The sequence below is a fragment of the Jatropha curcas genome, chromosome 7 (assembly GCF_041381405.1).
Source record: "Jatropha curcas cultivar XTBG-Jc1 chromosome 7, XTBG_Jcur_1.0, whole genome shotgun sequence".
In the NCBI taxonomy this organism is placed as follows: domain Eukaryota; kingdom Viridiplantae; phylum Streptophyta; class Magnoliopsida; order Malpighiales; family Euphorbiaceae; genus Jatropha; species Jatropha curcas.
This window is the reverse complement of record NC_143157.1, coordinates 668,484-683,846: the sequence shown is the minus strand read 5'-3', so window position 1 is coordinate 683,846 and position 15,363 is coordinate 668,484. Positions and strand designations below refer to the sequence as shown.

The 15,363-nt window shown below is 26.9% G+C and overlaps 1 protein-coding gene across 1 annotated transcript; it reads right to left on the bottom strand.

The window, feature by feature from the left end:
• Positions 1 to 1,605: 1,605 nt before the first annotated feature.
• LOC105641034 (protein neprosin) lies at positions 1,606 to 5,050 on the bottom strand. The gene is made up of 7 exons (XM_012225477.4): positions 4,472 to 5,050; positions 3,723 to 3,809; positions 3,378 to 3,629; positions 3,033 to 3,197; positions 2,863 to 2,916; positions 2,614 to 2,760; positions 1,606 to 2,106 (listed from the first exon to the last, which is right to left on the bottom strand). Exons 1-7 carry the CDS (start codon positions 4,643 to 4,645, stop codon positions 1,729 to 1,731), a joined length of 1,257 nt encoding a protein of 418 aa, XP_012080867.2. The 5' UTR covers positions 4,646 to 5,050; the 3' UTR covers positions 1,606 to 1,728.
• Between the last annotated feature and the right edge of the window lie 10,313 nt (positions 5,051 to 15,363).

The window sequence follows — 15,363 nt, the reverse complement described above, 5'->3', positions numbered from 1 at the left end:
TTATATATGCAAGATATAAATTTAATATTTAGTTAACACAACATTTGGAATAATAGTTTTTTATATTTTTTTTAATTATAAATATTATAAATTTAGGTGTTCGATGAATCAATTAACGTATTTAATAGGTGCAATTTTATAAATTAAAGTATTCAATGAGTTAAATTAAAAGTTAAAGATACTATAAAATTTTTCATGAAAACTATAAGGATGAATTTATTGCACATGACCAATCTACATATGCTCCGACTTTGTTTAAATCAATTTGATTGACTTTTTTTTTAATATAAAATTAGTTATAACTTTAAAGGGACTCTATATACAGGAGTCAAACTCGAAATCTTTTAATTAAGGGAAAAGGGATTTCTATCATTTCATATTACTCCAGGTTCTATTTTTCATCGTTAATGACTTGGATTTGATGGTTACCCTCATTTATTTTAACAGTTAAACCGAAATAAAAGTAAAAAAAAAAAAAAAAAAATTCAACATTGACAAATAAAAGTTCAAAGACTCGATGAATAAATCTCAATAAATTTAGGGACTTAAAAATATGTTTTGGCTTAGTCTATCAATACATGATTAGTGATGTATGTTAAACCCAATTAAAGTGGCAGATTCCAAGTATTAATCAAATCAACACTTTGTCTTCCACTTTCATATTGATACCAACCAGGCTGGAGGGCATGTCTTCCTATAAATTATGGGGTAGTAGGCAGAAAAATGGCATTTTCCCCACATCTAAAGTCATGTTTAAAATGAAATTCAACTTTTAAGATCATTAAGGTCAAGGAATCTTAAATTGGAAGGCTTTACACAAAATGGAGGAACCTAACCTAGCATATAGTCAAAAGTGTCTTGAGGATGGATGCCATGGTTTATCTATACTGTAATTATTAATAGTTGGATGGAGAATAAGGTGAGACGCTTTTTTCTAATTATTTTTTATTCGTTCGATAACTGAAAAATAATTCGATGAACTATATAATAAGGGAAAATAATGACTCAAACATGAGATTTACCGCTCTTTATATATAAAAAAAAAAAAAACCCATTAGCCCATCAATAAATGTATTATTTTATTTAAATTATAAAAAAATTTAAAAACAAATATGAATTAAATATTTTTACAACATTATTAATTTTATTATTATTTATTAATTTAACCCATTAACAGGTCCTGGCTTGGGTCTAGGCAAATTGATGCCCTTAAAATAGAGAAGCAAACCGAACCAGTTCCAAACAAATTTGAACCCTTCCGCTTCCTCCATTTGTTCCTTCCCTCTAAATTATATGTAAAATAAGAGCAAGAGGAAAGTTAAGAATGTGAAAGAATGGAAGAAGGAAATGGAGAATCAAAGATTAGAAGATGGGAACCAAATTCATTCCTTCACAAACCACTCCAAGAAAAGGAGTTTTAGCAAACAAATAGAATACAAAGGAGAGCGAGAGTAAACAAAAGCCTGTTTCTTTAGCTTTGAGAAACTTGGCCACATCCCAACCACTTACATTGGAGAATCTTTTAGTAAAAAAAAAAAAAAAAGAGTCAAAACTTCCAACTAAAGAGGTCACATCACTAACCCAAGCCTAACAGTAAAAAAAGGGTATACAAGAGAGAGAGAGAGAGAGAGAGAGAGGCATTACTAGTTTGAATGATACACAGGGAGAGAGAGAGAGATTAATATATGTGAGAAGTGAAAATGGGTTTTTTCTTCTTCTTCTTCTTCTTCATGGGCAATTGGAGTTTTTACCAGGGCCTCCATAATAAAAGTAATGACCCCAATCTCCATTACTACCAGTTTGAACATCATAGCAATTAGATTGTTCAGTGAAGGTTCCAATTCCTTTTGGTGCCTTTAGATTATTGGAATCATCAACTACTTGAATATTCCTAAAATAACTTGCTTTCCCAAACCCTTCTTCAGGAAAATGTCCACTTCCCATCTGAGTTGAGGTGTGCTGACCATCTGGTTCTGAATTCACTACCTCACCTCCCCATTCAATCATGGAAGCGCTGTCTGCTAAGTATGAGAACAGAAAAGAAGGCCAATATCCCAACACATAGTCATTGCCAAATTGCATCCACCAATGTCCTTCTTTAGGATCCTACAAGAATTGCCAAACATGAAACAAAGAAATTAAGGTACATTAACAAGTAACAGTACTTGGATGCAAAACTAGACAAAGCTCCATTATTGAGCAAGACAGTACAAAAAACTGTAACTACAGTTATATTCTAATTTTTCTGTTTCTTTTTTTTTTTTTTTTTTTTTCACAGGATAGGATTCCCAGTTCACTGATTTTACATTTTCTGTTTTAACCAGTTTTGCAAGTGTCTAAAGATGATCTTAAAGATTCTTCTTAGCATATGAACCACACACAATGATATTTCTTGACACAGCATGAGAGTTACATTTAGCTGATACGGCCAAGAATGCAATTTTCTTTATCATGTAAAGATTTCAAGGTCTAATGAAAAGGACAAAAACCCATCAAAGTTCACATACAACTTTAACAGTATCAGCTATCAGCTAGCTCTATTTTTCCATTTGGCTGCTACTGAAATTTTTTTACCATTGAATGTGATGTGAAGTGAAGATCTTTGGCATTTACCTTCCAGACAAGAATACTAATATCATATTGGGAATTGCGGAAAGCAGAGACAGGAGAGATGCTTGCTCCCATGGCTATCTCACTATTAATCTGAATAAAGCCTGAACATAGAAGATTATAGCAACCTGTGGCTTGATAAGCATCACTCTGTAATATTTTCAAAAAACAAATGTTTTAAAAAATCCATTAACAAAAAGAAAATCATTAGTGTTGTTGAAGCGATTGTATGTAAAAAAGTTGAAAGCTTACAGTCCAATAGGTGAAAAGCCTTGTGTTGTTGTCACCATATAAATCTGGACTGACCTGTTTCATCATACAGAAAGCATTAAAAATAAGGAATATGGCATAAAAAATGATATTGATGTTATTAATTACTTCAATTATTAGTTCAATTAAAGAATTAAATTAACTAATAGTACCTGCCAGCCAGCTTCAATGCTATTGAGATCTTCACCAAAGGAACCTCCTAATATCCATAGCTGAGATAAACTGAACTCATTAGATTGTTGTATCTTTGGTTCCCATACATTAATGGTTGCTTTTGCTCCATAGTACTTGTCACCTTCCACATAAGCTATAGCATGCTAATCATCACAGGAAAAGGCCACAAGAAAGAAATAAAGATTAAGAACAATTTGATAATAATAAAATCAAGAAAGCAAATTGAGAAAAAAAAAAAGCTACTTTATTATGCCTTTAAACAAACAAAAAAAAAAAATACTAAGAAAATAAAGAAGCAGAAGAATAAAAGCATAGAACTTTACTTGGTGGCCACTTTCATTGATGAGATCAGGATCTGCAGACCTAGGCTGAGGGATGCTTCTGCGTTTCTTCTTACCATATCTTTTAACTGAGCTTGCTCTTAAAACATCATCTTCCTTTGTCCTTCTAATGGGTATGGTACCTTCAGGGCATTTACCATTTATGTGCCACAACTGAGTGATTGGGTTTATTCTTTCTTTTGATTCCACTTTGTTATCATCAAAAAGCCCTTCTGGATGGTAACTAGGCCTCATCTAAAAAAAAAACCGAAAATACATGAAATCAGTAACAGCAAAGAAAATCACTAAAATGGCTAAAGTAGAAATATACAGGAGAAGGAGATGGACCTGAATCTTGTGGTCTTTAAGGAAAGGATGATCAAAAGCTGGTTGATGAGCCATGTGAACACAGTCTATGATATCCCCATCTGGGCTCTGCATAGCCATGAAAAAGAATAAGATATCCAGAATTATAACTCAGAAATTTTTCACTCAAATAAATCATGAACTTAATGAGTGATCTTGAGGTCTTCAAACATGTACAGACAAAAAATATCAGATTTAGAAAAAAAAAAAAGGATGAAATAAATAACGGAAGCTGACTACCCATTAGCATTTAAGTTCTGTTTGGTTGTATTGAAAACAAATATTTCAGTTGTCTTCTTTATCTCTTCAATAACTACCCAAAAAGAAATAATTGCGGGGAGAGAGAAGAGGAAGGTAATAATCAGAACATCATTGATTCTTTAGAAATCTAATTTTTTAACTAAAGAGAAAAAATTAATGGACATTATAGAACAAAAAAGTTTAAGGAATACCCATTTGCATTCATGACCCATTTGATTGATGGGAAAATGCAGGAAATCAAAAGAATATGGAATCCCATTTGAAATATTTATTATTTGAACAATGATTTCAAAACCCAAAACAAATCTGCCACATAAAAACTTCCAGTGGAACCACTGTCAAGCTTAAAACCTTTTGGCAACCAAAATCCAACAATGAAACAAAGAACTCCAATGTCAAAACACACTTTCTTTCATTTTTCTCCCAGTTTCTCAGAAACCAAACACGCTTTAGAGAGAGAAAGAGAATACCTCAATGCTCTTAACAGCAGGCTTGTTCAAGCGGTTCAAGTGTTTTTGCACCTCAAACTTCTGCTTTTCCACACCTAATCTAGCGGCGCAGGTTAATGAAAGCAGACTCCATAAGGAAAAAACCACCGTCAATCCTCGGCTTCTGCTAAAATGCGCAACACCACAACCACCCATGTTCACTAAAATGCGCACCTACCAAGAACCGCAAAATAAGTTTGAAAGCAGCTCTTTACTAATCTTATCCTACGCACACTGTCGAGGTCAGAGCTTAGGCATTATGGCAGTATTACCATGTGCAGATACACACACACACACAAAGAGATAAAGAAAGAGAGAGAGGTGGCTTAAAAGGCTTAAGCTCTTCTCTTCTCTGCTTATCCTACGCACCCTTTGAGCTAAACTTTGAAGTGGGTCTGTTATGTTTCCTCAAAAAAATCCAAAGAAAACTCTGCCCACCACTCCTCACTGTTTCTCTCTCTGGAAAAAATGCCCACTTTCTCTGTCTAAAAGCTTACCTTTCTTCTACTAATTTTTTTTCTCTCTCTACTTTTTCATTAAAAACTGTCCCTTTCTCTGCTCTATAAACAATACCAAAACCAACTTTCTCACTCAGAAAATTAAATTCAAGAAAATCAATACTTCTTTTATTCATGTGATCCTCAAATCAAACTCCTTTTTATATAAGTCGGTTTAAAATTCTTACATAAATATTGTAGAAACTAATTAATTTTTTTAAATTATAATAATTTTAAAAGTAATTTGATCAAATTATTATTTATTAATTAATATTTATTATATCAAGTATAAAGAAAGACAATATTAAAAATATTATTTATTATTTTTTAAAATATATAAAATTACTTATATTTTATAAGAGAGAGCGTATATTTTAAAAATCCATTTAGATAACAATTTTAAAAGAAAAGAAAATACAGAGAAAAAATATAAAAGAATTTTGTTTCAGAGAAAAAATAATTTTATGAACAATAAAATAATGAATTTAATATTTACTTTTTTTTAATTTTTTTTTCTCCACTTATATTTATTTTTTCTTTTTATATTTTTTTTCTCGCATATTTTTCTTTGTTCCAACAAATGAAGAAAAGTTTTTTTTTTTACTTTTTTTCCTTCTCAATTTTCTTTTCTCTCATATTTTTCACCAATTCAAATATAGCATAAGTGAAATTCAAACTATGTTGAAAGGATTTCTTAAAGATCAATTTCCATCCTAGGAAAATATATATATATATATATATACCAACTAAAAATCAAACCCCGAAAAAAATAATTTCAAAATATTCTAATTTATCATTATGTACTAATTTTATTAAATGAATTTTTGTTAAAAATAAACCACTCCTTTGCTTATTAACAAAAAGAAAATAAAATGTTCACAAAAAAATTGCAATATAAACTTTTTAATTATTATTGTTACAATCGAAAGAAACTAAAAAATTTTAGAAATAATTAGTTATAATTTAAAATTTGACATTTAAAGCATTTTTTATTTTTAAAATATTTGTTTCTAAAAACCACTAATAATAATATTCTTCAGTATTCAATAATTTCATTTTATAAAAGTAAATATAAGAAACTAAACTACGAAGGAGATTTTAGTAATTGTAGTGGTGAAAAAGGATAGGAAAGAAAGTGGTACGTTGATTAGTGGCGAAATGGGTCAATTCATTAGCGTTATTACAGAGTTCACATGAGCTTACTTTGTCGTCTTCAGAGGGCAGCTCTTTGGACCCCACATGACAAATCCTATTGCTTTCTCCTTTTGCCCCTTATTCAAAATTTTGCATTATTTGTCCTTTTTTTTTTTCTTTCTTTTCACAACTACAATATTATTTTTATTTAACTATCCAAAATTCATTTACCCGATTAATTTAAGAAATTCAAATTAGCATAAAAAATAATCAGTTAGGAAGAAAAACAAATAACTTTCTTTTGAAAATTTTAAAAAATTATATATTCAATGCTCGAATTCAATATCTCTTATCAAAAGAAAAGAGAATTTTATTATTTCATTTCATCTTTCAAGATATAATAATAAAATATAATATAATAAAAAATATTTTTAATATTATATTAAAAAGGTGTTTAATTATATTTTATATCGCACTATGTTTACGTAATTTTATTTATAATTTTTCTCAAAATAAATAAATAGCGGATTCTTTATCCAATTCGAAATCTAATGCCTTAAATGTGCTTGGAAAGTGATATAGGAATGTGCTACTCCTATTCCAAACATTATATATTTTTTTATTGCAAAATTATATAATATTATTATTTTTTTCCAAATAATTGTGTGTATGTATATAATGCTGAACAGCTCTGCATTATTGACTTTTCAGGCAAAAAAAAAAAAAAAAAAATCTACATTATTGACGCTCTTATATCCCAGCTCTGGTCATTTTATTTTTTGTGACAAGCAATAGTTTCATGGTTTTTCTTTTAAAAAAGCAATATAAAATATTAAATAATCTTGCATTTATAAATAATAGTTTTAATTGACATTTAAAAAATAATTGTATTTAGTATAAATATTATCACCTAAATTAATGATCAAAATCTCACTATTCTTAAAATGTGATCCTAATTCAATTATACGATTAAATATTTCCTTAAAAATACTTTTTTTTTCATAAAGCGAAATAATATTATGATCAAATTATGATCAAAAGATAATCCTATAATCAGTTGATTAAATTGACGAAAACTTTTATAATCAGTGTAACTTGAATTCAAAATTTTCTACTTTACGTTATAAAATAAAACAACAAGTATAATACACCATGCATAATAAAACATAAAAAGCATGCAAATAAAAATCTTATGATATGAAAAATTATTCTAATGCCTTTCTAAATTCAGTGTAATTATACAATAATGAGAAAGAATTCATTTGAAGTATGAGTTTAGAGACAAAAAAAAAGCATGATGGCCCCTTAGTAATTAATAGCATGGTGGTTATTATTGTTAGAAAGCTTGAGTTTTAGGGGTGGTTGATCATTAAGTTGGTGATTTAATATTCTTTTGTTGATTGACTAAGTGGGGAAAAAACCCTTTTCTTTTTTTTTTTTTTCCATTCCTTTTTTGCATATAATTACACATATATTATCATCATTTCAAGGAATCCAATGACAAACCAATAGAATAAATAAATAAATAAATAAATTTTATTTTAAAATAATAATAATAATAATATATTTATATATAAATCTATTCAGTAAAATTAATTAGTAAAATTAATTATTTTAATAGCTGTTACTTTTTATAATAATTAATAGTTGTTTTGATTTTAATTTTTTATTAAATATTATTTTAATTTTAAAAATTAATTGAAATGTTATATTTTTAAATATTAAAAAGTAAGATTAAAATGCTAAAAAATTATTTAAAAAATTATTGTGCGGGTACAGTCATAATATAAAAAGATGGACACAGTGAATCACTGACAACTTGGCTTCTCATCCACGATCATGTTATAATGTTATTCTAGACAAAGATTCTTCTGTTCTTATCAGAATATTATTTTTTTAAATGAATATTTTAAAACAGGATAATTAGTGTTTAATTTGTATTATTAAGGAGGATAATGGCCAATAAAGTTAATTAAAACACATAAAAGGGTAACCCAACAGAAGTGGACAATGGTCAATTTCATATTTTATTTATTCAAACATGTGGAAAAGACACAATTTTCAAAATTAATAAAAAAAAAATAATGATATTGTCATAGTAGTCCTCATTTCTAGAGAAAGAATATTTTATAAACAAATTAAATGGAAAGAAATGCCATTGCCACTTGCTTATTATTTTAGTATTTGATAGAATCCAAATATTTTTAGAGATTTAAATGTAATTTATTTAAAAAATCTAAATAATTTTAAGGATCCAAAGTGATATTTTATAAATCATTTTCATATTAATTAGGAGGATGAAATATCTACTAGGTCTTTGAATTTTATAAATCATATTGTTACTACCAATCTTTAAATTTAAATTAAACTCTTCAACTTTGTAAATTTGATAAATTATTACTAATCAAATTGATAACTCAATACCAACTTTAAATAATTAAAAGAAAATCCAATTAACTCAATAGAATTTCAACAACCAAGTTGATGATTAGGTTCACATGTCAATTTGACATTTGCTCATACAATGAATATATATATATAAGTCATTCTTAACTTGGGGTATGATACTAAAATTTCAAATTTGGGATAAAGTTGACAAAAGAAAGTGTAGGATAAAATTAGAAATATGTAAAAAATTTAAGACTTAAGGTACATTTTGTTACCATTATTTGGCTTAACATTTTGATATAAAGTGTAATTTCTCTATCTAATCATGTGTGGTCTAATTGGTCATCTCACATCTTATAGAAGATATGGAGAAATGAATGTTTCAAATTCGAGTCCCTCATTATAGAAGTTATCATCAATTTGGTGAATGTTTCTGCATGTCTTTGGACCTGATATATATATATATTATTTAATTATGTTTTCTATTCCTAGACATGTACCATTAGGATTGAACGAGAATTATGATTAAAAATTAAAAAAAAAAAAAAGGTTGAAGAACTCCCAGAATTATTTATTAGAAAAAGAAAAAAATAAAGTACAAGTAACCTCACTATACAAGTAATCAAATTGCCTATATGCCAAACATGTGAAATTCAACTACTATATAATGATTAAATTTTTCTGTAATATAATGATTCAAAATTCCATAGTCTTTTTTTTTTTTTTTTTTGAAAAAAAAAGAAATTTTCATGTAGAAAAACATTTGCTTTTGAACAGGGAAAGAGTCAACTCCCTTACAAAAGGATCACTCATTGATAAAGCTTATATCATATTTGAAGAAGGAACTAATGCACTATTTACATGCATTTTTTTTAAATCACAATAATAATAATAATAATAATAATAATATTTACACAGACTTTTTTATTTTTCATCACTATCAGATAATATAAATACATTAATAATTTTATTATCATTAATAATTAACATATATATATATATATATATATATATATATATATATATATATATATATGTTAAAGTAAATTTTAAAAAATTAGAACTTGGGATGCTAGGATGCAATCCCTAGCTCTGCCCAAGATTCACATACGTAAATTATTAAGTTGTGTTGGGCAACAAAATTTTTAAAATAGAGTTAAAATGCTAATCGTTTTTTTTTAATAAAGTTTGATAATGATAGTGTTTGTATTTACTTTTAAAAATTAAATAAGTATTTTATAAAAAGTTAACTTTTATAACGTTTAGTTTTTATCGTTTTATGAAAAAATTATTCAAACAGTTACTAGCTACTCAAAAAACTAATAACTACGGAAATAATTAATTTTGCTCGATACACTTAATAATAGGAATTACATAAGCAATTAAATTATACTTTCAAATTATTTTCCTAGAAAAATGAAATTCAAGAAAAGAAAGAAAAAAAAAAATACAAGTTAATGAAGTCAGAAATGAGAACACGTAGTTGTCAGAGTGAGTCAGAAACATCCTCCTAACTATATAGTCTTACAATATGTGTAAATGGATTTAATTAGGGAATTATTCATGTGACAAGATCCCTTTATCATCTCAATATTCACACTACAAATAAGATAAAGAAATGGAAAACAACTAACAAAATTCAATCTTTTTGACTTATTCTGCAAATAAATATATAAATGAATATTCAAATTAAAAAAAAAAAGAAATGTTGATATATAATTTTGTTCAAACAAAATTCAATGCTTCAATTTGTTCAACAACAAACTATGCATATTAAAATTAAAAACTAAATGACCCGAGATAGCTTGATTTAATGGTTGAAGCGCATTAGATTCCGTTCTGGTTATCACATGATTGAGTTGTGGAGTTAGCATATTGGGGAGGCTTTTAATGTAATCACGACTCAAAGAAAGTAATATCTCATTTTACCATTAAACGAGAGGTGGGATTACACCGTTGCTAATATAAAAAATAAAATTAAACTATTTTTTCGAAAAGGAAAAAAATAATTCATATAATTCATATATTTTATTTGAGTAAATTAATTTTTATATCTATAGAATTATGTTATTTTTTATAGTAAATCAAATTACAACTTTTTGGTAAATTAAATTTTAAGAAAAACCTATTACACTTATATAGTTATCAAATTTGATAACATTACATATCTTTTCATACGAACGGCAATAATTTTAGAGTTTTTTTATTTTATTTTTATGTGTAAGATATTAATTTTATGTGTAGTTAGTATAACTAAAGCAATAATTTTTATATTTTTTAAATATTTAATAATAATATTTACTCAATTTAATTTTACTTGGAATATTTAGTAAATTGATTTTATAATTTAAAATATTTAATTAATTCTAATTCATAAGTTGAATTATTGAATAATTAAAATAAAAATTTATTCTGAAAATTGTCTAGTGCTTTTTTTTTTATAATAGAGATACTCGAATAATTTTATTCTTAAATATATTTAAAAAATGATTTAAAAAAAACCAATAAATCATTGAACTGGGAAATGCAATTGACGGCTAAATATATAAAGAATAGGAACAAAACACGAGACTCTGATAAATTTTTTTATACGACTCCTGAATAAAATAATTATTCAATACCCAACGGGAAAAAAAATTCAAAAACATAGTTTTATAATAAGGAACTTTCAGAAGGGTAATTTCGTCATAAAATATTAATTTGCATGCAAACAGAAAGTTTTGTTCCCAATGAAAGGCGCTCTTTATTACTTCCTCGTTAGAACCAAAGCCAAAGAGAAGGAAAGACACTGTCGCCGTTAGACCCATTACTCTTTTTCTTTAACGTCGTTAGTAGCATCACCGGTCTGTGACCGTAGCACTGTAACCGTCAATACACGGAATGTCCTGTAAAACTGTAAATGAATAGATACAATGCGTGTAGGTTCACGTGTGGTTGCATCATATACCGTACACGTGTAAGAATGAAACCACCCGTGAGTTGGCACACATCACGAGAAAGGGCAAAAATGTCAATAAATTTGAAAATAATAATTGACAAAGTGAGAATTGACCAACGGCAAAGAGAATCCAAAGGAGAAAATTGGTTATAAAGTGATGATTATATTTATAAAAAAAAGAAAAAAAAACTTTCTCTGTCTAGAAAGTGAGAGAGATTTTTACCTCTCTCTCTCTCTAAAAATAATATTATTTATTTATGAGCATTGTCTGTTTGCATCACAGGTCACATGGGTGATTGGCGCGAGGGTGAGTTGTGGGCTGTTTCGTAGTTTGTCAGTGTTAAACAGGACATTTTTGTCCATTTTGTATGATTTGACACGTGTCCATGCCTCATTACTGGATCAGCATCATCATCATCTCTGATTTGGACCCCACTGCCATACTCACATGCAATTGCAATCACCTACACCTAGGCAACACTTAAAACGTGCAGGATGGACCCATTTTTTGTCCAAGTTTTGAGAATCTGTTTTTGGTTAGGTTATAAACTAGGTATAGAACTCAGCGTTGCGCGGGTTATTTTTTTTGTCAGTTTTTAATTTAATTTACAATTTATAAAGTTTATATAGATTTTTCAAATTTTAGAAAATTAAAAATGGTGACTTTAAACAAAATATAAATTGATATATATATATATAGAAGAAAAAAGAAAAATTTAAAATTTAAAATTTAAAAATTCATATATATATATATATATATATATATATATATATAAATTTAAATTTATTGTGTTTAGTAAGAAGAGCTAAAATTTTTAACTTAGAATAGTGAATGATATTCTTAATTAGTTATAGGTCTTGAACTTATTTTTTATTAATACAATTAATTAAGAGTATGTTATGACTTCGTATAAAGGTTCAAACTAATTCATTTAATTTGAATTTGGATAATTAATTGATATAATTAGTTTTATATAAATATAATATTCAAAAAATTAAACCACCAAAATGTATTAAATTAAAATATTATCATAAAACAAAATTAATCATTTTTATATGCAATAATCTTATACTATTTATTTTAGCTCCTAATTGTTCAAATCATCCAAAACAGTAAAAACATGGTACGTGGTTCAATTCTGCTGCCTTCTCTTAGCGCAGATACCTAGACTCCTTCTCAAGTTTTTTTTGAAGAAGTCCTTTAGCTCAACACGGTAGCAATTTTCAGTCTTTTCATCTTTGATCATAAGGTTAGTAAATTTGATCATCTTTAATACAATTTTTCGCTTTACACGTAGGCAATCCACCTCTAACGTGTTTCCTCTGGTACAAAATGCTAAAATGAAACCATCATAAATTAACAACAGAATGTCATAAATTACAAAATGCTAAAAGCATGAAGATTATGAAAAACGAAACTAATTTTAGGGCTGCACATAACTCGTTTTAATCCGAGTGACCTATTCCAACTCAATCTAATCTGGCGATTTGAAGATATAATGGGTTGGGTTGGGTCACAGGTTCACTAGATAAACTCGCAGATCCGACTCAATCCATAAATAATATCAAATAAATAAATACATATGTGTGTGATTATGATTATTTGGTTAATTTGATTTGATTTATAATTTTGAATCTAAATACTAAATTATTTACACATTTAGTTGATATTGTCTTTTAATTGCTTTTTTTTTTCTTTGGTATAAACTTGTTTTGAATTGTTGCTATTGGAATATATTATAGTCTAAAACTTATTGTATAATTATATTACTAATTATTTTTAATTTTACTAGTTGTCTTTCTTATTAAAAATTTTAATTTTTCATTGTTGATTATGATTATGATGACGATAATAATCATATTAAGAAATTTAATTCTAATATTGTTAGTGGTATATATTTATAATTTGTGAAAATTATTATACAATTAAGTTTTAAATATATTTAATTTTTTTAGTAATTCCTCTTAATAATTGTATTTTTATTTAAAAATATTAATTATTATTATTATTTATTTGATCCATGGATTTACGTTGAATCTGTGCCAACCCAACCCGTTTATAACACACAGCTTCATGCATTTAATGGATTCAGTTGGATCAAAAACACTAACTCGTATATGCGGATCAATACTTTAAATCAATAAATCCGACCCACGTGCAGCTCTAACTACCTTGATCTTTAGCTAGGTGTAGTGGATTCCATGAAAGCCAATGTGTAATTCTGCTATTATATTTCTTACAAACCCCACCAAAATAAATTTAGCATCTTTTGGAATCCATGATAAGTAAAGATTGGACTCCATGCGGTCGGTAGGGAGCGTTTGTGCCACAAACTTAAAAAAACTTAATTTCCCCTTTCCTTCCTAATATAAAATCCATATTCTAAAAGGATGAACAATCATTTCCCACTCACAATTTTATGCCTTCTTTCATCATCAAACCTCACTGAGAATGAAAAGTTTTCAATCAAATTCAAAAGTGACTTTTCATTTGAGCATGCACTTTGATAGATTATGACATTTTTTATTTATTTTCACAAATTATGTGTCTTCTTTTAATTTTTTTTATTAAAATTATTACTATATCTATGCATGTTAATCCTAAAAATATTAAGATTAAAAAATCATTTTGAATAAAAAATTTTAATATTTATATCATTGAAATAAATAGATAACCTCTTGATCATTAAGTATTTTTAATCTGTTTTTAAATATTTTTTTCTTATATTTTAAATCTGTTTGACTTGAAAGAAAATAGTGTTTATGAAACTGGAAAATAAAAAATAAAAGTAGAATTTATATTTCAGTTTAAGTCACTTTTTTCGAGTTTCAAGTTTATGTATATGTGCATATATTCATTTCCTATAACATGATTAGTAAATGATACAACAAACCCCATAATGGGTACACTTCATTGAAGTGAAATTAAATGAAACAAAATCAAAGATTTGTTTTCTTAAATGAACAAATTTCATTTAATGTGCTTCACTTATACAAGAGATGTTTTCTTTTTGTTAATAATTGCAATGAAGAATAAAAATTAATCCTTTCCATAATCACAAAAGAAAAGTTTGTCTTATTTTTATATGAAGAAGTTTCGGTTTAGTGATACTGAATTCTATGCTAACCTAAGGTGTAAAATTATTTACTTAAATGTATTATAATTTTTTAGGGGCCAAATATGAGCCTATAAAGAAACTCATGTTTGACAGTTAAAAATAAAATTTTTAATTTTTTTTTTTTGAGTATTAAGGGAGAGGGATTCGAACCTGGATATATTGCTCGATCATACATATATTTACCATTAAACTATATCTTTGTGCCATTTTAAAATTTAAGAGGATGGTGGTTGTTGCTGCCTAATATGTTAAAAATAAAAATTTGAAATTCTAAGGAGATGGTGGTTGCTCCAATCTATGTGTCGTGAATAAAGTTATATTAAAGTAGCCACTACTACTAGTCGTTATTTATCACTGGTCACCACTATCGGTAACCGGTGACTTTCATAATTTACTTGTTTTGCATTCTTCTCATATTTAATAATAAAATTTTTAAAATATAAAAATTATATTATTATTAATATTTTATGGTCTTATGAGTTAAAATTTTAATATTTTAAAGTAATTTTTAATATTGCAACCAAACAACGGAAAATAAGTTATTTAAAAAATATTTTTCTAGAAAAACATTTTCCATAAAAAATATTTTCCAAAAGTAAGTTATTTTCGAAAACAAACGGAACCTAAGATGAAATTACAAATTTGAATTCAAAGTTTACATATTGCCTCTGTGTTATTTTATTAGAAATTAAAAGGGTACATGTGAAAATGTGTGATACGGATATACTTATATTTGAGCCAATTAATGTTAAAAGGTTAGTATTGATTAATTAGCTAATTAGCCAATGTGAAATTCTT